The 24,330-nt window shown below is 34.6% G+C and overlaps 1 protein-coding gene across 2 annotated transcripts in view; it reads right to left on the bottom strand.

The window, feature by feature from the left end:
- Window positions 1-10,479: 10,479 nt before the first annotated feature.
- LOC126767938 (hypoxia-inducible factor prolyl hydroxylase) overlaps window positions 10,480-24,330 on the bottom strand; it is a 48,642-nt gene continuing 34,791 nt past the window's right edge. The window contains exons 1-6 of one of the 2 annotated variants that reach the window (XM_050485756.1): window positions 19,324-20,635; window positions 15,135-15,282; window positions 14,940-15,059; window positions 14,789-14,869; window positions 14,477-14,616; window positions 10,480-13,595 (exon numbers count right to left, since the gene is read on the bottom strand). In XM_050485756.1, coding sequence (XP_050341713.1) covers window positions 13,064-13,595; window positions 14,477-14,616; window positions 14,789-14,869; window positions 14,940-15,059; window positions 15,135-15,282; window positions 19,324-19,523 — 1,221 coding nt within the window. In that variant the 5' untranslated portion in view covers window positions 19,524-20,635 and the 3' untranslated portion in view covers window positions 10,480-13,063. Of the gene's footprint in view, window positions 13,596-14,476; window positions 14,617-14,788; window positions 14,870-14,939; window positions 15,060-15,134; window positions 15,283-19,323; window positions 20,636-24,330 lie in introns of those variants that run through there. The other variant, XM_050485755.1, reaches the window with a different exon arrangement.

Genomic DNA, 24,330 nt, shown 5'->3' on the forward strand with positions numbered 1-24,330 from the left:
GAAAAAAATTCACATCAAAAAGTTTCAAAGTAAATAACATAATATATTTATAGTATATATGTAGGTAGATTGAACTACATAAAGAAACTGCTTTAAGCGTATGCACCGATTGTTGGAAGTCCCTTTTGATACTAATAGTTGTGCGCACTTACTACATATACATATATAAATACTTATGTAATTAGCATACATATACATATATTTGTTTACACATATACATACATATGTAGTACTTGTAAATCCTTATGAAATTCGATTATTGTGAGTTATTACATAAACGTTTTATGATGTAATTCGACATAAAATTTAGAGATGTAATTAATCAAGAAAAAAGAACAAGACGTGACGCAGTAAACACAACACACATAACAATAAAAATATTAAAATATATTTTCAAGTATAAATAAGCTCTGTAATTGAGTATTAAGTTGAAAGCAAAATTCGCAAATGTTTCCCTTTCGTTCTTCACCTTTTTCACTGAATATACGAAAACAAATTTTGAGCTTGAGAAATGCTAAAAGTTTTGTCGAAAGCTGTGTATAAGCTCCTAAGCTGGACTTTCGCCTACTTCACTGAATATTCAGGTTCAACTGTGAGCTTTGGATATCACCAAAGTTCAATGAAAGCTCCACGCAAAATTCTATAAAAGCTCCTGAGCTGTAGATTTATTTAGCAACGCCAAATATTGGCACGAACTTGTCTACAAAACCGAAAAAATCAATTATGTAATCACAATATTTAGCAGCTGAAACCGTTAAACATTTGGTATAATTAAAACTTACGTGTGTATAATTATATATTTAATATGATATTGTTATATAAAGTATTATTCGTTGTTTAAGCAAAGATTTGTGAGATCTTAGTAAGGCATATACACAATTTCGGGTTAGAAAAAAATAATTATAAATATATAAAGGCGTATGTAAACACTTACATATATACAACAAAAAGTATATAAAAGCAGCAACAAAACACAGAAGAAATAAAATCAAATTATTATATATTACAATATATTTTTGTGAGTTGGAAGTAACTGACAGTTGCAGTCAATTTATAAATAGTGCCGGTTTAGACGCAGGGTTGCATAAGAATTAAGAAAAAACCATTGCAAATAGTTGAAAAATAGCAAACTTCGAATTAAACACAAACATAAATATGTATATTATGGATGTTGATGCAGAGCAGAGATATGAAAGTTAAACATACATATATTTATTTTTATACTGGTCGTAGCAAAAACAACAAAACAGTGCTGAATAATATGCAAATAGTGCTTTCAAGCTAAGATTAGAATGGTTGAGGATTAACGGTACACTCATTAACTGAAATTCAAAGCAAGTATTACATACATTATATAATAGATTAAATACATACATATGTATGTACATATACATTTGTACTCGTATGTATGTATCAATTCAGGAATCAAAAGTACTTCATAGTTCAAGCGAAAATGTTGAAAAAAGTGAATGGAAAGAGTAGTGAAAAAGCCAGCTTATGTAAAAATTTTAATCAAGAGCAAATAATAATAAAACAGTTGACAAAGAAATAAAAAACATATATAAATTATAAAGCAGGTAGACATAACAAAAAAAAGTTACAACTCAAAATTTATGCCCAGGAGCGCTCTGCAGTCCACAAAGCAGTGGAACTTCGAAATATTTATTTTATATTATAAAATTTCATTTGAAATATATTTATTTCCATGATTTGTTAAATGCTTTCAACTTTTTTCATAACAAAAATATATAACTTATTTAATTCATTAATTTGTGTTTAATGAAATGAGATTAAAGGAGTAAATATATACATATGTACAATAGTACATATAAGTATAAAACATTAAAGATTTACAAAATTGTTGAAATAACTGCAAATGTTGAAATCCACACACATAAACATACAGTGCAAGAATACACAGATCTGTTTCAAATTACCCAAACAAAAACCAACAAAATGGAAAATTTAATTTTAATAAAAAATATAAAAGCATATTTTAAAATAAAAAAAATATGAAAAAGTTAAAAACAAAATAAAAATATATGAGAAATAAATTATAATAAAAATGGCTTAAAACACGCTTTTGAATACTTTAAATAAAAAAAATAATAATAACACGCCAGTAAAAGGAAAAATGTCATTAAATATATATATGTATGTGTATAAAAAACTAAAACAAATTGTTAATGTAAAAAAAATAAAATCTATACACAAATTTGTATGTGCAAATATACGATTATATACTTATATTATTGTAAAAAAAGTGAAAATTTTGCGGTTATTAAAATGTGAAGAAAGTATAAAAAGTCAGTTGCGTACATGCATAAGTGAAAAACAAAAAACACACATTCATACATATACATTGAAAAGTACATAATTACACACACATATACATACAGAAATATATGTGTGCGTAACCCAAACAAATGCCCTACATCTACACATACATATTATTATAAATATACATGCATATATATTAATTCTAATGTAAATGTAAAGTCATTGAAAAAACATTTTCGAAAAATAAAGAATGTATACATACATATTATTCAAAAGTAACTGTTGTGTTTTTATACCCTTGCAACATGTTGCCACAGAGTATGATATTTTTGTTCACCTAACCCTTGTATGTATCATCTAAAACTAATCGAGATAGGTGTTAATACTAATACATAACTAGATACTATATATAAAGGGCTTTTTTATTACTAGCGCGAAGGACCAAAATAAAACAAAAAAGATTATTTATATAAATAAAATGATCAGTGAGAAATATTTCAGATTTTACAAATATTGTACACCTTATATACTATTTTAAGTCTTACTTATCTAGTTAAATATTATTTGTACGGCACACCACATGGGGTTGTTTTCAGCTATACAATGCAATACATATGTGTGTGTGTGCTGTCATACAAGATCTTGAGATTTTTGATGAAGAATACGGATACAATAACCACCATAAGGGTTGTTTTTATATACAAATTCAACTATCTCCTAATACGAGTCAGATATAGGGTTATATATACCAAAGTGATCAGGGTGACAGACCGATTTTGACTATATTTTTTACACGTATTCCTTGGCTCCATAAGAAGGACATTTCACTCACATTCCTAAATGTTATAATTTGCATTAGGGAGAGGCATATTTGGACGTAATTTTTTTGGAAAAGTGGGAGTGGCCCCGCCCCCTACTAAGTTTTTTGTACATATCTCGGAAACTACTATAGCTATGTTAGTCGTTTTTTTCAGGAATTTCCATATACAGTTCAAAAATGAAGAAATCGGATAATAACCACGATCATACAAAGGTTATGTTGAAAATCACATAAAAAACGTAGAAACACTAAATTTTACGGAAGAATGCTGCATAGTTTTTGTGTGATGCCCATATGGACCAAGAACCATATCTGAACTACTAGACCGATTTCAATGAAATTCGGTATATTGTTTTCTTAACAACTGATGACAGATTAGTTCACAACCACGCCTTCTTCCAATCTAACGCTATTTTGAATTCCATCTGATGCCTTCTCTGTATAATACGAGTATATACACTAGGAACCAATGCTGACAGCGGAATAAAACTTTACACAAATACGGTATTTGAAAAATATGTAAATGACGTATAATGAAATCTCGATTATCACTTTATCATGCGAGAGTATAAAATGTTCGGTGACACTCGAACTTAGCCCTTCCTTACTTGTTCTGTATTGTATTCTTATTATGTACATATTTTTCCTTTAATTTTGCTGCATTGCATGTAAATGCATTATGTATGTATGTATGTATTAATATATAAATAGATATTTATATTTAGTATAATTTCGGCTTTGCATATAAATAAGCATGTTCAATGATATTTACAATAGGTTATACATAACTAAATACTATACATATAAATTATCTTGACCTCAACCAACCAAATTCAATGCGACCGATTTTGACTATATTTTTTATGTGACATTTCACTCACATTCCTATGTTATAGTGCGAACATTATCGGACTAGGTTAGGTTAGGTTAGATGGCTGATCAAAGATCACACGTAGACTAATAAGTCATTTGTGATGCCATTGAAAAGGAACTCCCCTGTTCGAACTTACAGATTGGCGAAGCGCTTGGTAGCGAATACATAGTTACACAGACGCTTAACTTCAACACCCGCCAGTTAGGTGGGATGTCCAAAGGTATGCGCCTCCAAGTACCTGAGTCTTGACCTCCCAAACGCGGGACAGTCAAGCAGGAAGTGCTATATGCATCTTCTTCCAAACAGCTTCAACAGTCGGCATCTGGTAAGATACCCATTCTCACCGCATCTAAGCCAATAGGACAGTGGCCTGTTAAGAGTCCCACTAATAATGAGAGGTTAGCCTTACTGAGGGCCAAGAGATCATTAGATCTCCTGCGATCTATTCTGGACCAAAAGACCGATGCTGGCCCAGCGTTGGACGACCATCCGCGTGGCCCAGCTATCTAGTAGTAGAACACAAGAAGATGCAGGAGCACCGATCCGTTCAAATTCTACCGATAATGATTCTAGGGTGCCTTTCCTGGCTAACTCATCAGCTTTGCAATTACCTGCAATTTCGCTGTGGCCCGGCACCCATACCAGTCTAATCACAAAAACTCTAGCTGCTAGAGATAGCGATGTTAGACATTCTTCGACCAAACCTGAACGCACTGTGAATGAGTTCAGGGCTAGTATTGCCGCTCTACTATCTGAGTGAATGGTCACTTTTCTGAAGGTTGATGCAATCCGTAGCAGCAAATCTGCTGCTACCTTGATGGCTGCGACCTCAGCCTGGAATACACTGCAGTAGTCGGGAAGTCTGAAACAGGAGTTGATAGAGAGCTCCCGACAGTAGACCCCTCCACCAACCTTCCCACCAAGCTTTGACCCATCCGTGAAGAAGCTTGCTGCCCCTCTCCTCCAACGGCTTCTTCCCACCCATATCTCTCTCGTCGGTATATGGGCAGAGAAGGAGCCGCCAGAGTTCGGTGTGGCGACTCCATGATCCAGATGATCCGGTATGCAGTCCAAATTTGTGAGGATAGTCGAATGCCCAGATACGCGTTCCTTTAAGAATCCAGATTATCTGAGTCTGATAGCCACCTTCGCGGCTGTGCACCTACCGGCAATGTCCATCGGCGTTATGTTCAAAATAGCAGTAAGTGCCATGGTTGGGGTGGATCTTAACGCACCACATATGCTAATTAGCGCAGCCCGTTGAATGCTTTCGAGTTTCTTGGCCAGTGTGGTCTTCCCTAAAACCCTCCACCACATGAAGACACCTTAGAACAAGGTGGGCTTGACTATGGTGTCATAGAGTCAGAGGACCACTTTCGGTGAGAGGCCCCATCTTTTGCCAATAGCTCCTTTACAGCAGTATAAGGCAATAGATGCCTTTTTTGCTCTCTCATCGATATTCGGCTTCCATGAAAGCCTCTTATACAGGATGAGCCCTAAATATTTTACCTTATCCGCCGGTTGCAGGCGGATACCTCCCATCTGCGGCAACGGTGCCACCGGGATTATATATTTTCGGCTGAATAAAACCATTTCTGTTTTGTTTGGATTAATGGCGAGTCCACTTCCGACCGCCCATTTTGTTACAACGCTGAGATATCCCTGCGTCAGCTCGTAAACGGTGTTAAGGAACTTTCCTTTGACAATAAGTGCTACATCGTCTGCGTAGGCAATCACCCGACAGCCGCGATCCTCTAGTTTTTTGAGCAATTCGTCAACAACTAGGATCCATAGAAGAGGAGAGAGAACCCCACCTTGTGGTGTTCCCCTACTCACACTTCGCCTCGCACGCGAATGAGGTGTTTGAGGTTCAATTCAACCCCAAGACCGTCAAGAGCAGTCAGGCAGCAGTCAGCAGAAAGCTCCCTCGATATCAAGGAAGGTCTCAACAGCGAAGTCCTTGGCTTCAATGGCTTCCTCGAGCCATGACACGATAGTATGAAAGGCAGTATCCACTGTCCTGCCTTTACGATAAGCATGTTGTGGTCTTGACAGATAGTCTCTCGGAATGCGAATCCATCAGTCTCTCCAGAGTCTTTAGCAAGAAGGAGGAGAGGCTGATAGGACTGAAATCCTTGGCCGTGACATGGGAGCCCCTGCCAGCCTTCGGGATGAACGTGACCTTGACTCATCTCCAGGCCCCCGGGATGTAACCTAATCTGATGCAGTTCGCATAGATAGGTGCCAACCAGCTGCATGACACCTTAACAGCCTGTTGCAGCTGCGCTGGCATGATGCCGTCTGGTCCCGGTTTGAACGGTTTGAACAGTTAAACTCCCACGTCAAATGTCGCTCATCCAGAATGCCGACAAAGGCCGCACAATCGTCGACGCCATTGCCAGTTTTAGACGCTTCGGACTACAAACAGGCCTACTTCTACAATAGGCACAATTTTAAATTCCACTAGTTTTTTTCGCTCTCCAATACCAAAATCAAGAAGCAATTGATAAAACGGGATACAACTTTGCTCTAATAATTCCTTTAAAGTATGCCATATGGTCACAAAATTGCTCAAATCCAGCCAAAACTGTTCAAGCCCCCAAATACCGTAAATGTGGACTCCAGTATATATAGTTGACTATAGTTGGACCGAAAATATCGGTAAATGTATGGGATATACAATTAGATTCTTCTTCTTTATTGGCGCAGACACCGCTTACGCGATTATTGCCGAGTTAACAACAGCGCGCCAGTCGTTTCTTCTTTTCGCTAAGTGGCGCCAATTGGATATTCCAAGCGAAGCCAGGTCCTTCTCCACCTGGTCCTTCCAACGGAGTGGAGGTCTTCCTCTTCCTCTGCTTCCCCCGGCGGTTACTGCGTCGAATACTTTCAGAGCTGGAGTGTTTTCGTCCATTCGGACAACATGACCTAACCAGCGTAGCCACTGTCTTTTAATTAGCTGAAATCATGCAGCTCATCGTTCCATCGAATGCGATATTCACCGTGGCCAAGCGCAAAGGACCATAGATCTTTCGCAGAACTTTTCTCTCGAAACTCGCAACGTCGACTCATCAGTTGTTGTCATCATCCAAGCCTCTGCACCATATAGCAGGACGGGAATTATGAGTAATTTATAGAGTTTGGTTTTTGTTCGTCAAGAAAGGACTTTACTTCTCAATTGCCTACTCAGTCCGAAGTAGCAGCTGTTGGCAAGAGTTATTCTGCGTTTGATTTCCAGGCTTTCATTATTGGTGTTGTTATTGCTGGTTCCTAAATAGATGAAATTACCTACAACTTCGAAGTTATGACTGCGGGTACGGGAGGACCTCTCTGGGTTCGAGGGGAAACCGAATATACCCGCATGCTTGTCGAAAGAGGCGACTAAGATCCTGGCCACCAGTCCAGGGCTGTATGGAAGCTCAACTGGTCGTAGCTTCGGCTACAAGGTCAATACCAAAGACTTTAACCTGGTACCACGAGGAGCAGTAGCCCCTGGAGTTCGCTCCAGTCTGCTCATTGGGTTTGGCCCTTTGTGGAGATTCGTGGTGGCTGTGGTTAAAACCCAAATCGCGGGAAGAACTGACTTCGTCAGTCGAATGTGGAGTTGCATTGCAACCGGGTGCCGGACCCAAAGTACGGCAGAGGTTTTAGATGGGCCTCGAGCCCTACCAAGGTGGTTAGTGTGTCTATGCCACACTGCCGATTGGTACTGAAAATCGTTACCCAGTTTTCAGGGCGCTGATTGACGCATTGTATTGATCCGTTGTGCTTTTGAGCACCGTGGATTTAAGCTGTCGCCAGCAGGATCCCACGTTAAACACTAACAGACGTTGTCAACAGTGACGTGAGAGCCAAGTCGCGAGTGCGATGACTGTTTGTTTGATGGCAGGAGATATTTCGCCTTGCCCTCGTTCATTGCCAGACCCATTTGCATTGCTTCCTTGTCCAGTCTGGAGAAAGCAGAACTAACGGCGCGGGTGTTGAGGCCGATGATATCAATATCATCGGCATACGCCAACAGCTGTACACTCTTATAAAAGATTGTACATGTTTGATTAAGTTCTGCAGCTCGAATTATTTTCTTCAGCAGCAGATTGTGGAAGTCACACGATAGGGAGTCGCCTTGCCTGAAACCTCGTTTGGTATCGAATGGCTCGGAGAGGTCCTTCCCGATCCTGATGGAGCTTTTGGTGTGGATACCAAATTCAGACATCGCGGCATAAAGGCAGTTCCTTTTCGTGCTGTCGAAAGCAACTTTGAAATTGACGAAGAGGTGGTGTGTGCCGATTCTCCTTTCACGGATCTTTTCCAAGACTTGGCGCATGGTGAATATCTGGTCGGTTGTTGATTTGCCAGGTCTAATGCCACACTGATAAGGTCCAATCAATTTATTGACGGTGGCTTTAACCTTTCAAACAATACGCTCGATATAGTCTTATATGCGATGTTGAGGAGGCTTATCCCACGGTAGTTGGCGCAGATTGTGGGGTCTCCCTTTTTGTGGATTGGGCAGAGCACACTTAAATTCCAATCGTTGGGCATGCTTTCGCCCATATCATATTCTACAAAGAAGCTGATGCATCCACCTTATCAGTTCTCCGCCGCCGTTTTTGAATAGCTCGGCCTGCAATACATCGACCCCCGTCGCTTAGTTGTTCTTCAGACGGCTAATTGCTCTTCGGTCTTCTTCATAGTTGAGCAATGGAACGTTTGCACTATCGTCATCGATTAAACTTTCACTGCCATTCAGCAGGCTGGATAAGTGTTCCCTTCATAATCCATCAGTCACTAGTTCACCTCTGAGGACTCTACAAAAATATACTCGTCTTGAAACCTTTTGTTAGTTGCCGGATCTTTTCGCAGAATTTTCGAGCATTACTCCTGTCGGCCAGCATGTCAAGCTCTTCGTACTCACGCATGCATTGGCCTCTCTCTTTTTTTGTCTGCAAATGCGTCTCACTTCCATGTGTAGAAGTTCATGCAAGTGAGAAAGTTCTCTGAGCGCCATTCACTTGGGAATGATCAGAAACGATTCTTTTACATGTGGCTCAAAAAATAAAATTGAGCGAAGCTCAAGCTACTCACGACTTCCGGTCTTAGACCAGGTATCGTCGAGGTAGCCAAAAAACACCCATTTCAAAGTGAGCTAAAGTAAGAAGGCGAATCATCCCTCCCCAGGGTTATGCGCCGGGTTTGGGACCCGCCACGTTAAAAAAACACCTTCATGAAAAGGACACAACAGCCTCGGTTTCTGTTATAGTTATTATAAAACTACCTTTAAAATGGCAAAAATGTATCGAATAAAACGGTGCATGTTTGACCTAAAATCGGATAATTTTAATTATACTAAATTAAGGCTTCAATTTAATGCAAAAATAATGGATTTATTCTTAGTATATCTCTTTTTTATATGTGTACGTATACTCGTACTATATCTGTATGAACAACGCAACGCCAAAAACTTGCCAATTTTTAAAATGAAAATAAAACGGCGGCTTGCGATAACGCAGAAAAGAAAACATTAAGCAAAAAACAGCGAGTGGACAAAGGCGCTGATTGGTCGATCGTTCGCGAATAAAACGCGCTGAGCAACATACATAACAAACATGTGGACATATAGTTGCAATCAAAATTAAATGTATATTTTTACTCGAAAGCTTTATGAAATTATTTTTATTTTTATCATAGCATTCATTAAATTCATATCTTCCGTTTTGACAAGTTGACCTTATTTACATATATAAGGAATTTAATAAGGTACATATCTGCTTCGTGTAAGCGCCTACGAATAATAGGCAAATGCGGTGCACTTTTCCCTTCCGCCACCAACAGAGTATTAATTTTCGTTTCGAAATAAAACCAATTCCGCTTAGAAATATTTATAATCCTGGAATCAATACTTTTTGGTGTAATTTTAGGCCTTCCTGTGGACAACTTTCGAGCAATTCGATTCTCATTCCTGAATATTTTGATAATCTTGTGGACTGCTGAAGAAGATTTGCTGAACTTTTTGCTATTGAGCGTATAGTTTCACCATATTTATGCAAATCCACAATTGCAGTGCGTTCCGTCGTACTAAAACGTTGTAATTTTCCCATATTTATTCACCGAAATCAAATATTTGCGAAAACAGGATAATGGTATAAAAAATTCACCTAATAAATTATACTTTACTTACGAGAAGAGATTTGTATATCTTCAGCAGACGTTATTAAACGTCAATATCTCGAATAAATAAAAAAAGTACTTCACTACGAATGATTTTACACAGGTTAAGTGAAAAAATTTTACCTGTTCGCTTGAATTTAAAGTAACTGTAAACCAAAAAGTCGCCGACATTGTGACGCCTTTGTACAATGTTACTTAAGGCGGTATATTCGTGGTCTCCATATTCACTTAATTTTGATCGCCACTGTACTTATGTACAAATATTTCAAATACCTATGCACCGCCCAGAAAACACACATTTTTTATAGGTTTTAATTGTTTTCATTTGAATAATAAATTATTTATGTATACATTTTTATTTAGCAAATAAATTTGGTTGCATTTTTTTTTACACAATTGTTATATAACTATTTTGCTTTTCACAGGCTCTTATTGGTTTTATTTATGTACGTATTTATGTATGTATGTGTAACAACATACTAAATTATATATAATACAAGGTAACTAAGTTTAGTAGTCGAATTGTTTTATGCAAGTAGAAATATTTCTATATATATGTACATATATATATTTATGTGTTTTATGAATATTAATGATACAAATTTTTTTTAGTATATTACAAAAAAGTCTGCATTACCTCACTCATTTCTTATAAAGCATATACTAGTTCCATTTGCACACACACACACGCACTCGCAAACGAACAAATATTTATGCGTGCTCAATTAGTACATATGTATGTATGTATGTATGCATGTTATTTATATTTAATTATTCATTTAACTTATTGCATTACGCCTTGTTGTTGTTGCTAATATTTGCTTGCCAGCTGCTATTTGACTTTTGCTTGCATGCCATTGTGCACGTACACATTAATAATGCAAGTGTGTTTGTGTGAATTGCAATCATTTCCATCATCACTTTGAAATACTACTGAATAAATTAGACTTTAACTAAGCGAATATGTCAACTGGTATTATCAGCACAAAATTGTTAGCTTAAATAATTAGCAAAGTCAGTTAGATTCACCAGTTATATATACCAGTTATATATGTATACACATAGCAATAAGCTTCCGTTTAGCGCCTAAAATAAAATTCTAAACAACTCATTATTGGTAATTACAATTTTTTGCCCTTATTTTGGCTTACTAAGTGACTTTTCATAGCAAATCTGTTTAAAGCTTTGATAAGTTTTTCATACTGTATTATTTGCAAGTGCATTCATGTACATACACACATACATACATTCGTATGACGAGCACAAAATACGCACATAAATATATATTAGGATGTCCGTTATTGCTCAAGTTAATTTTTTTTTTTTTACAATGCCCCATAAAGTTTCAGGCCCCTATTACGGTTTTCATTTCAACCCGACTGCATTTTGGTTGAAGTTTTGAAATTCGGTATTAAACTGAACGAGACAATCTACAATTTGGTTACATGAAAAGAAAATTAATGGAAGTGTTTCAAAGATAAAGCTTCGATATAACCTACTACTTCTTGGGATACACTTTTTGAGTAAAATTAAATTTTTACAACATTTTTCTCCTTTTCTTCATTGAAGTTTTATACATAGCGCATAAATATAGAGTTTATAATATTTAAAAGCAGGTTTGGCAACAACCATAGCAGGTTGCTTCAACCCAAAGCTAAAATCATTTAAAATGCATTCTTGATTTCTACCGGTAATCAACACTAATGTCCATTTTAACAATTATTCACCTTTTCATGAGGAATAGCTAAATTAAATTGTTTTTGCGTTTAAATATTTTCAGTTGTTTAATTATACATTATGTAAAATCTTTATTTTTTAGGTTGGCAACAGCAATCAAACTTCAACTGAAAATAGTTGAATATCCCAAAAAAAGAGTTGGGTTGATTTGAACTTCAATTCAATCGAGTGGAGTTGAAATTCGTAGTAGGGGTATCAGTTTTTGTCGGAAGCAAGCTCTTTATTTCCAATTTAAACCTGACATAAATTCTATTTTCCGTACGATTTTTTGATATGTTGCATTAAGCAAGTATATCTACAACATTTAAAAATGTTGAGCGTTCATAGAGTGTTGCTCATACGACATGGTGCACTATATGAATACAGTACATTATATGCAAATGCACTTCATTTGGGGCAAAAGCTGAAACTTTAGAAAGCATTTACAAAGAACAAAAATGTCAAATAATGGACACCCTAATATTTGTACATATACATATGTAAGTATATGCATGCATACAACTGCATTTTGTATAGAAATTTCATAAACGCGCAATACTTAGACTAAGTTACACGTGTTTACATACAGAACGTACACAAACTACAGCAAAAAGGTACCGACAACTGCTGGGCAATACATTTTTATAAAACAAAAAAAAAAAATTAACAGACAGCTGTACACTGGCATTTAGTTAGCGGCTTTACAGCGTTTCACACCTCTAGAATGCGTTCCCACATTGTTTCTTCGCTTTTATCACATTTCAAACGTCTGCGCCTATTTGCATGCATTACATACATATGTACGTATGTATGTTCGTACAAATGGGTATATAATACATAGTACACATATGTAATACAAATATTTCATTAAGCTTTCTTTTTACCTAAGCTATGAAGCCGAAGAGCTTAGTTCTAGTGAATTACATATATATTTACATTACATTCGTAAATATAATACTTCTAGCATACATACAATTTTCATAGTTTAGGATAATATTTTTTGCATTTCCAATTTGTTATTGTTCTTTTCCTATGCTCCTACGCATTTATAGCACTTCCGCACACAATTAAAATAAAATCATCAAAAATCACAAAAACTTATAAAACCAAAACAAAAAACACAAACGCAAGAAACACGCGCGCTACAGCACACAGAGCAGCTTTTTCTCTCTTTACAACAACAACAACAACAGCTGGTTGCGGTGTTACGTGCAAATTTCACTCGAATTCGCAAGCACCGCACTGTTGCTGTTCGTGTGGTGGTGCTCGCCGATATTCGCCGTCGCATTGTTTATACTCGCACATTTACTGTTGTTTATGGTCGCATTCGAATTCGCAACCATTTTGGTATTTGCGGGTGTTGGCATTGTTGGCGTTGTTGTTGCTGTTGCCGTTGTTGGTGGTGCTGCTGCTGTTGTTGCTATTGTCGGCGCCGACGCATTGCTGGTGTTCAATTGCGGATTTGTATGCGTTGTACTCGAGTTGTCGTGCATATTCGTAGGCGCCGACGCCCTCGCTGTTGTATTTGTTGTTGATTTGGCATTATTTTTGTTGTTTTTAATACGATTCAGCGCCGCTTCGCGTTCGTTCGCGTCGAAATACCACACAGTGATGGCGTAGCGGGTGCGATGTGAGGGTTGCACTTCGTGGGGATTCCGACGATCGGACCAGAAAAAGATCAGACGATCGAATTTCGGCTCGATGTCAGCAACTGAATTACCGTGCTCTGGGAAAATTCTGCAAACATAACGAAATAGAGAGTTGTTGTATTATTATGAAAAATATTTGTAGATATTTACTTATAAAGTAGAATTGTGTCAACGAGTCAGGTAATTAGTAAATAATTTATTTTTATTTACTGTGAAGCATTTAAATTTATTTTATATTTTAAATAAAATAAACTAAAAACTGATTAAGTAAAATAAAACTGCAATTAAATAAGATGAAAAATAAGTGAGACAAATATTACCTAATCTAAAATAAAAATAAGTGATAGAATAAAAAGGAAAAACAAACAAATAGAAACAATAATATAAAATCGGGATCAAAATTAAAGAAAATATATATTATATATTATTCAAATACATATTACTAGAAAATAAAAATTAAAGATTAAAAAATTAAAAAGATAAAAGGAGGTGAAGATAAGTTTATGTGTAAGTTTAAAAAAAAATATTAAAAATAAATAATAATATAAAACTAGTTAAATACAAAAGATAAAATAATTAATGAATGAAATAAAAATAAGTTAAAAAAAAATATTAAATTTAATAAAAAAAAATAATAGCATAAAAAAATTAAATTATATACAAACAAGAAATGCGAAATAAAATAATAATAAATACAACAAAGTCAAATAATAATAATAGTAAACAAAAATAAAAATTAGTAGTTAAATAAAATTAAAAATTAAAAAAATAAAGAAATATATAAAGACAAAAAATAAAATTACAGAAAGAAAGAAAAAAAGTTGCTAAACATTTTAAATAGTTTATATGAAATCTGTGCACAAAAAGCGAGTTTAATTAAACCATACGATTTCCTTGAATTTTCTTGCCACGAATAGCCATATTGCATAACATAATGTTCAATAATTAAACAAATTAAAAAAAACTTACCGTAAAATGCCACCACTGCGGTCCGTATCCCAATTGACATTCAAATAGTAAATGGCCGTTATAACACGACCGTCTTTGTTCGGATTATCGACATGCACCACATAATGCGAGCCGGAACCCGGGTAGCAAGCCACCATAGCCTAAAATTATGAAAATAATAAAATAAAATGATATAAAACATAGGCTACATTAAGGATGAACAACACACATGTATAATTTTAACGGTAAAAAATTGACATCAAAAGCACACAAAAATGTGGGTGAATTTTATTATTTAAAATTTTTATATTTTTTTATGTTTCACGCACGCACCTTTGTTCTCTCTTTAATGTTATAGTTGCCCATTTGACCATTGTTCTTCATTGTGTTTGCCCGACAAATGACCGCGTCAATCTTTAAAAACAAAATGGAGCAAGTGCAATGTTAGAAAATTTATTATAAATACGCTTTTGCACTAACATACCTGATTTATCAAATAGCCAACATTTGCACAGCCTGGTTCTACGCCCTTAACCCACGTTATCTTATCGCCGCGTATTGTGCGCAGCTCTTCTTCTCGCAAATTATTTACCAGTTGGCCGTCCTACAGGGAGAGATGGAGAGACAAAAAATTAATATAATTTATTTCAAAAAAATATTGCGCAAATATAAGACTTACTTTGAAGACACCAGCTGAATACATGCGATGCACTTCATTGAGAATCTGCAGGCCCTTCTCGACGCCTAGAAAATCATCGACCACCGACAAACCGTACTGATTCATGTCGCTGATAATATTTCGACATAATTCGTCATAGCGGCGCTCGCTAAAAGTAGAAGAAATAAATAGTGATTTATTTAGAAGAAAATCGGAAAAAAATTTTGGAAAATAGTAAGTGTTTATTTTTCAAAAATGTTCTATTTTATACATATTTTGGCATATTTTAAAATTAACAAAAAAAATTTAAGGGCATTTTTGTAGTTTTGTATGAGGTATTCACTGAGTGAAAAAATCTCAAGAGTCAGCACACAGGGTTGCATGCGCGAGAACATATATTATTATTAAATTAAATTCAAATTCACTTAGACCATATATAGTATATACACATATTATTATTCTTTCCAATTTGCCATTGACTTGATTTCTTCACAACAAGTTCCAAATATTTCGAGGATTTCAGCAAACGCACGCTAAGCGTGCGCAGGTATGATTCGTGTGATATACAAGTATACCTATTTCTGCAGTGAATTGGAGAATACGTGAGGACCAAAACGTTCACCCAACAACTGCAAAGCATATGGTTTCATAATTTATGCTATATACATACAAAAATACATACATATGTATGTACAGAGGGCATAAGTATGTTTGGGCTCAAAAGTACGTGTATTGTAGCCGTAAAAACCGGCACTTAAACTTGAATGAGGAAAAAAATTACTCAAACTTTCGACAGAAGTAAGGTAACGAGTTGATGACAGCATCGCAAGCGTTAAAATATAAAATCAACGAATAATCAATTACAGAAATCTGAATTTATCACATATTTTCTTGTGTGTTAACTCATGTGTATTGTTAAAATGTATATTTTTATGTAAGATGTATATATCAAAATTTTTTGTTTATAACTATTTTTGCGGTTCGTTATAACCTATAAATTGATGAGACTATATGAAAAACCTAAGCGTTGAGAATTGTAGTTGCGTAAACTTATTTTTGTATGTAATCCAACAACAATTTTTTAAACAGGAGTAAAAATTTATGATTTTAAGTTTTATAAACTTCGAAATCATTAAATTAGAAATTAACTTTTATATTTTCCATATTTTCATTTCATTATTTTTTTTTTTTTTAATAATTTTAGTTATTATTCGATTTTAACTTTTTATTTACCTTTTTAATATTTTTATGATTTTTTCTTAATCTTAATTTTTAATGTTATTTCTAAGAATATATAAAGAGTAAGCAATGCAACTAAAATAGTTCTTTATAACTTTTTTCATAAAAAAATTTCATTTACGATTTGAATTACAAACAAGTTTTAAAAACAACTTAAAATTAAATATTGAAAAAATAGAGAAAAATTGATTTCTAGTGAAGAACTTTCGTGCAAATTAATTTTACTCAAGTGAGATTCTATTTATTGTTGAAAGTTGCGTTTCATATTTAGTACTTTTAAATAATTTTTGTAACTAACGTTTTCTGTGCTTAGAGAGGATTTCTGATTTCAATATTTTTTTTTTTCTTTTAACAAATTTTAAAATTGACACAGAAATATATGTAGCAGATATTAACATTTTGTTTCGAGAAAAATTTGCAAGAAAAATATATAAAATAAAAAAAATTGCACTGACATTTCTTAGCCTAGGTACAAATTTATATAGTACATGATCAGTATATGAAATAAAAAACTCAGTTTCGAATTTATCTAAATAACTGTCATAAAAGACTTCCGTTTCTTAGATAGCACCTTTCACTCATCGACACTGACTACAAAGGCGTAAATACCGCAATAATCATAAAAGACTGAAATACTACCACAAATATCCGAAAAAGCTATTTTTGTCAACACAAATTGCGAAAACTGCTTTTTCGCTTGGATGAAAGCATAAATAAATAAGTAAACTTATTATAATCGGAGTCAGCGGTATGTTTAAAGTATAAAAAATAAACTTTAGACCCAAAATGAAACAGAACTTGGTGTCGCCAATAATAATAAATTGTTACGAAAGTAATTTAATGCTAAATAACAATAAACCCCACACATGCCAAAAACAAGCAAAAGCAAAACAGAACTGAAAATTGCAATTAATACAATACGGGTACATAGCAAATAATAATAAATATGTAATAAATGCAACGGCGCCAAATATTTTTAGTTTTTTACGACCGTTAATTATTGTGTCGCTTGCAAAATTACACAATTGCTTTTGCTTTGAAATGCACATTTTGGCACACACATTTACATACTTCTATGTATTTACGTATTCGAAGCAGTAAATATGGTATAGATATACAAATGTGTGAAGCGAACTTATTTTGGAAAACACTTAAAAGAAAAGATCCCTCAGATCCCCCAAAAAAATCTTGTGAATGGATATTAGCTATCGACAAAGCGCCCTGTACCTATCAGAAATTTGCTTAGGTATTTTATTTATTTTGTGCTATTTCAGATTGATGACTGAAAGTTGGGATCCGAGGTTTGTTTGCGTTGCTTCGGCAAAAGCGGGACATTCTACTTTGGACTTTGGTAACTCAATTAAAAATTATTCAGAACAACTATCGATATTATAAACAGAAATAATGAAAATATGCAGTCCGAAATACAACAGTTAATCGGAATTAGATCCTGCCTACTAACCGAGTAATATTTTCCATTAACATTTTTCTCAATAACTGGCTTACAAATAAAAATTGTTCGGAGGTTTAGGTGTCGTCGGGAATACTCCGAAGGTTCCATTATCATAGGAAAACGAAGTAAGACAGCCATTTTGAAAATAATCCCTACACCAATTATATACATTTTTTTTTTATAGATATATATAATCCGCTTTCATATAAGTATATATTATATTTATAATAAAGGTGTGATTTTATTATTTTGTACCAAAAATTTGCTTGTTCTTTAGAGTACTTAAGCTCTTATAGAATGCATAAGTTAACGTTTGAATACATATTTTTTTAAATTCGTAATAAACATTTGATAAAACAAATTGCTTTCAAATAATTTTTTTTAGTTTTTATAATTTCTACTAGTGGATCCGGCAACGCGTTGCTGTGGTATACATTTTATACTATTATTCATATAATAAACTATTCAATACAGCGAAAATTTTCTTTACGAATAAAGGGGAAAACGTTTTTGTCGGTATAAGAATCCAAGGTATTGTACTTGAGTTTTAATTTTTAATATGTTCATAGAAATAAATTATTGGAAATAATAACAAATTTAAGGCTGCTTTCTCAATGTCTGGTTACCAACCAACCTTTCTGTCCAGTTAATAGAGTTGTCCGCTTAATAGAGCTTTCACTGTATTTTTTATTTATGAATTGTTTTTACTATCCTATCTTCTAATTTGGTTCAAACCGGACACAGTGTGCTAAAATTTACTAAAATCGGTTCAGTACTTTAGGAGTCCATCGCGGACAAACAATGTGACACGTACTTTTTATATATATTTCTATTATAAAAAAAAATAATTCGAAAAAAAAATATTTATAAAAAATAAAACAAAAAATAAAAAATAAAAACTTTAAAATTTCCAAACACATAAAAGATTTTTTTAACACAGGTACAACTAATTATTTTTTTCTTACAAACTAATATTTTTACAATATTAATGAGAACCGGAAAAAGAGACGATGTAAAAAGAATTAATAGACAAACAACAAAATGTATTTTCTTTTAAATTAGTAAATATTTTCATGGAAAAATTGGTTTCGATTTTTCTGTTAAAGCAATTCAAACTAAAATTATTAAGATTTAAATTAATTACTAACAGATTTTATTTTTACTTTTCCGGTTATTAGAAACTGTGAACAAATATTTTTATATTAAATAATACAATATTTAAAATCTACCAAAATTTTCGGTAAAAAATATATGTAAGTATTTACTCATTTACTTTATTTTCTTTTTGCACAAATATTAATAAATAAGAAAATTTTGAAGAACCAGTTATAATCTGTAAGTATTTAAGTCTTTTGCAAGCATATAATAATTCCATCCTTCTATATAGCAATGTTTTGTCTAAGCCCTTAAGCTCTCGGAGCTTATTCACATACAATGTATTTTATAACCCTTGGCAACTCACTTTACACTTAACAAATATCCAATGTACACTTAATTACTGCATATTTCAATATTTACCCATTGTCTAAACTGTCGCGGAAGAACTGTTCCGCATTGGAGGGTTTCGCCGCCCGCTTGAAGAAACTATCATAATCGGTTACTTGAGAGGCGATCATTTTCGTAGACATTTCTTTTAGCGATTTTTTCACTTTTAGTTTTTTACTTAAACAACTGTTGAATTGGTTGTTGTTGTTACAATGTAATACTTCGGATTTCATTGAGGAACGTAACGTATAAGTTGCGAAGAAGTTTAAAAATTTAATATTTTAACGTAAAATTAAATTAAAAAGAATCACAGTCTCTTTTAGTGTTTAATCACAACCAAACAAATACATACACGAGCAGATGAATAAATTGATGATGACGATATTTTCTGGTGTTTACAAATAAAGAAACACAAAACCGAAATGCGCGCTCAGCCTCTGATAGATGAATGAATGAAATCACAGTTTGGAAATCAGTTTCGGCCTTGAGCAATTTTTATTGTTGGTTTTCGCTTTTATTTTTGCACGGCAAATAATTTTTGGCAACTTAAACTTTGTTTCTTTAATTTGTGTGTCACGCACAACACTTTTTCGCTTGCCGGCACCCAATTTGTTTTCGGAGTTTATTTTTGCAGTTTTTACAAATTACCAATTCACACGCACAGCCCTATACGGCTTGAGGGAGGCCGACGCAATTATATTTTAGTTCAGCGTTTACAAACGGCGTTGTGACACACCCCCTTTTTCCCGCACAACGCAGACGAATAAGCAGCGGTAGACAGTGCGAGCAGCAAGAATTTGCCTCTAATGTTGGCGCTTCCAAAGCAATAGCCAAAGGGGACTACGTGATATTTGGAGTTGCTTACTATTGACTTTTATGTTGTGCTGCGTTCGCACGTACGCATTTGTACACATATACGATGGTGAGTGTGTGTGTTGGTGTTTAAGCAGCTGTCAGATAGTCGCCTGTGCGGTCAATATTAGCCAACCTATGGGTTCTGTTTCCCACTGTTGCTTCTCCAATTGCTTTTAGCACTTTTATCTTTCCACGTGTGTACAATTACAACAAAATGCCGCTACAGACTGGTTGTTGTGTCAGCAAATTGCATTTGCACAATTTTTGGTAATGAGATTTTTCACTTTTTTTTTAATATATTCCTTTGGGCAACTCTAAAATATTATTCATTGATGAATTTCACTTGCTCATTTCTTAAATTATCAAATTGTTAGTGTGTTAATTAGTTTATTTATGAATTTAGCTTTTGGTAGTTTATAGATATTTCACATCACGCTTTGCGCACTTTGTGACCGCACTTAGCAAGAGTTGGAAATTGAATGAGCCAACTAGCATTTGCCGCCGACAACGCACACCTTCGACTGTTTGTCATCGCACAAGTCTTCGGCAAAATGCAAGTCGTACGAATGCACGTTTACACGAATGTGAAAAAACGTACGAAGTTGCGGCGTTGTAGTTGTGCACGTCATGCGTGTTGCCGGTTGTTCAGTATGAGTTCCCATGGACGCTATACATCCGATTTTTGTACACAAATGTATGCAAGTGTGTGTTTGCATAATCGATTCGTACAAGTTAAATGAAAATTTCACGTAGTAGGGCCAAAAACAACAATGACAACAAATATATATTTATACTCGTATGTAAGCAATTCTCTCGTTTTTAAATGCGGCGCACTAATACATACATATGTACATATGTATGTATGTACATATTGTTGAGAGAATTATCTTTTGCAAAAATATTAATAATTGTCTTCGCACAAGCGTAATTGCCATACAAACATAGGAGTATTTGCTGACTAACGCCCTCAACAAGAGTTCGCGTGAGCTTAAGTACTATACAGTGGCTTATAAATGTGTATTTTATTTTGGAAATACAATGTTTTGTTACATTTAGTTCGTATTCACTGTGCTTTTACAAATCCACCCACGAGTGTTTAAAATCTCGAAAATATTAAGTTAGGAGAAAAATTATAAACAAACAAAAAATAATTTGCCTTTTATGGCTACACACAGGTGCATTTCTTATAGCATGAAGGATGCAAAAAGATTTTTATCTTCATGTTTATTTTGATGGGTCAGTTTGTATGGCAGCTATACATATATTATGGTGGTCAGATCTGAAGGATATATTCGGAGATTTAAGGATTTAGGATTGTATTAGACAATAATCTAACCCAAGAACTCGTATGGAGGCTATAACTTTCTTGGAAAAAAAGTAAGTGCGTAAAATTTTGATCGATGTATAAAGACCTGACAGACTAGTTCGCGTATCCATATACAAACAGGCGGGCATGGCCAAATCGGCTAAGTTCGTCAAGCTGATCTATGTATTTATGTATTTTATAGGGTCGCCTACTTTTCCTTCTGGGTACCTTTAAATTCGACTGAACTAACACACTGTGTTGAATCAGAGACAATTTGTTACATATATTTGTGAAGGTGTTGCCGCCTGTATATAAAGTCATACATAAAAACAATTTAATTGCTATCGGAGGATTTAAGGATTTCTTGGGCTTTAATATTGGTTGAATATGCAAAAACAGAAAGAAATATATAAATACATATATTTACATATACCAACAAAGCATCGGTATAAATAATTGACTAAAGGAAAATCTCTGAGTATAAGCCAAATAGTTATCTCAGAGAGCACGCTTCGTAAATGTATCGCTTTGTAGAGGATGCTTGACTTTTGGTTAGAAAGGTGAGTATAGGGGTGGATATTCTCCTCTGAAGAACAAAGCGTGTACAAGTGCAGGGACACGTAGGCACGTGACCTTGACGTGGTGTTAACTGTTAAACGCGGCGAGGAGATTTAAAGCCACGGGTCTCTGTCTAAACATCATACATACATACATACATATACAAGTAAGTGTTTATAATATCAATTTCATGAAAACTAAGTGTAAATAATTTAACTTCCGGTGGTTTGAACCCTTCAAAATTGCAGTGTGGTTAAGGTTTAATAATATAACCGAAGGTGACCGCTTACAGACCGTTCAGGAACTCAAAAATAACTACAGACCAATAATTGGTCTTATTTTAGGACGTAATAGAGAAATAACTACTCTGTGAACAAACGACATCTTCGGATTTTTATTTTAAAATAGTTGATTGCCACATTGTTTCCGGACCATACACAGTAACACCTTTTAGGGTTACAACTTACCGATCCAAACAGGATTAGATCAATGAAACACAGTCCTTGGCACTACCGTTATACGGTTCAGAGGATATCATATCTATTGAAAACAAGATTGCAGATAACCTCGGCAAAAATTAACAAAACACGTTGCGGTACTATACATTTCTTTAGAATCAGCCGCCACAACATAACAGATTCTTAACTTTTTTGCGCTCTTGTCAGAATGAAATCCAATGCCACCAATCACTGGCATTATCACATTTATTTTGACTTTTGTTTGCGATTATATGAAGTTAGCTTAGCAAAACTTTTATTTTACGGTTAACGTTGTCGAAAAGACCATTCTAACTCACTGTTAGAAAAAAATAATAATAAATTTCTGAAAGCCGTACCTACTTAGAGGTTAATATCAAACCTTGGAGTGTATTTCTAACTTTAAATTCTAGGTGACGATTCAAATACAAATTCAAATGAAAGACATAATGTGGGAAAAGCGAGACATAAAGTTTTTTTGACAATAAGTTTGTGTATAAACCAGCTTTTAAATAAAATAAAGGCATACAGGCTATTAAGTGCACTGTGCACAATTCTCAAACAAATCCGGATCATGCGAAATGGCACGATATATAAAATCAATGCAGTTGAGTCTTCAAAGTGTTATGAATAATGCTCAAAATAGAATAGCAAAATATTTACGAATAATAGCGGTAATTTATTGAAATGAAAAAGAGGCAGTACAATAAAAACAAAGACGAAAGTGTCACGCCTCCACATATGCCTACATATAAAAGTTGTAAATTTGAGTACCAAGTGTGAAATTCACCGAATCTCAAGTATGTATGTACGTCTTATCAAAGTTTAATCTTGACCTTACGCCAGTTCTACAAATCATATTATGGAAAAAGCAGCTGCGTTTCAGTTGTCTACAAAAAAGTCATCAAATTTCTATTGGGTGGCAACGTCCAACAGCCGAAATTTCGTTTGATTTTATGATCAATATTTTTGTGTGTTTATTTTAATGTTTTTATTGTTGTTTTGTTGTTGCTCCGCTGTTAGCATTGCGCTGTTGCTTTTGTTTTATTTGGTTTTCACTGCGTTTCCAGCGTTTATTTTTAGACAAATCTATGTTTATATGAATGCTCGTGCAAAGACACATTGCCCCCTGTTGTTTCTAATGCTATCGTTGCTTTCTTTCGCCTCTGCCGATTTTTGCTTTTGCCAGCGCGTCAGCGTCTCCGCACACACGCTCTACCGCTTACACCACCGTCATCGTCGTTTTAAAAGTCTAACAAACTCTAATGTTAATTTTGCTTGGCACTCAGTCATGATGGCGAGCACGTAGCGCACAGACCAAATGGACGGACATAAGTATGTATGTACGTTTTATATAGAAAAATGTCTCTAGAAATTTGGAAAAAGTCGAAAAGGGGCGAAGTAAAGTGCAGTTATCGAGGTGGAAATGTTTTAGAGCGCTGGGAGAAAAGAAAGCACACTTTAGCAAGCTTTTTAGGTCAGCAAAAGCACCGGATTCACTCGCCTTGAAGAAAAGCACCGTTAGAAAGCTTGCATCTTAATGCGTTTTGCGGCCAAATTCAATTAGGTCGACGACTTGCGTATATACTTCAAGGACACTGATAGGCACAGACTCGTCGATCACTCTTGCACATAGTATGGAAAAGCTCATATTCGTTTACGAAACTGTTTGCGCGTATTCACTGCGAAACCTCTCAAACATATTCGGCAGCGACAGCTTTCTGCTTTTGCTTTCCTAAGCTGTTCGTTTGCTGTCAACGACGTGCCTCTGATTCATGCGGTCAGGCCCTGCACAGTGGGAAGATTTCCCTCAAAATTATTAATTATTATATATGTATGTTCATT

This window comes from Bactrocera neohumeralis, chromosome 2 (genome assembly GCF_024586455.1).
Source record: "Bactrocera neohumeralis isolate Rockhampton chromosome 2, APGP_CSIRO_Bneo_wtdbg2-racon-allhic-juicebox.fasta_v2, whole genome shotgun sequence".
Classification (NCBI taxonomy): domain Eukaryota; kingdom Metazoa; phylum Arthropoda; class Insecta; order Diptera; family Tephritidae; genus Bactrocera; species Bactrocera neohumeralis.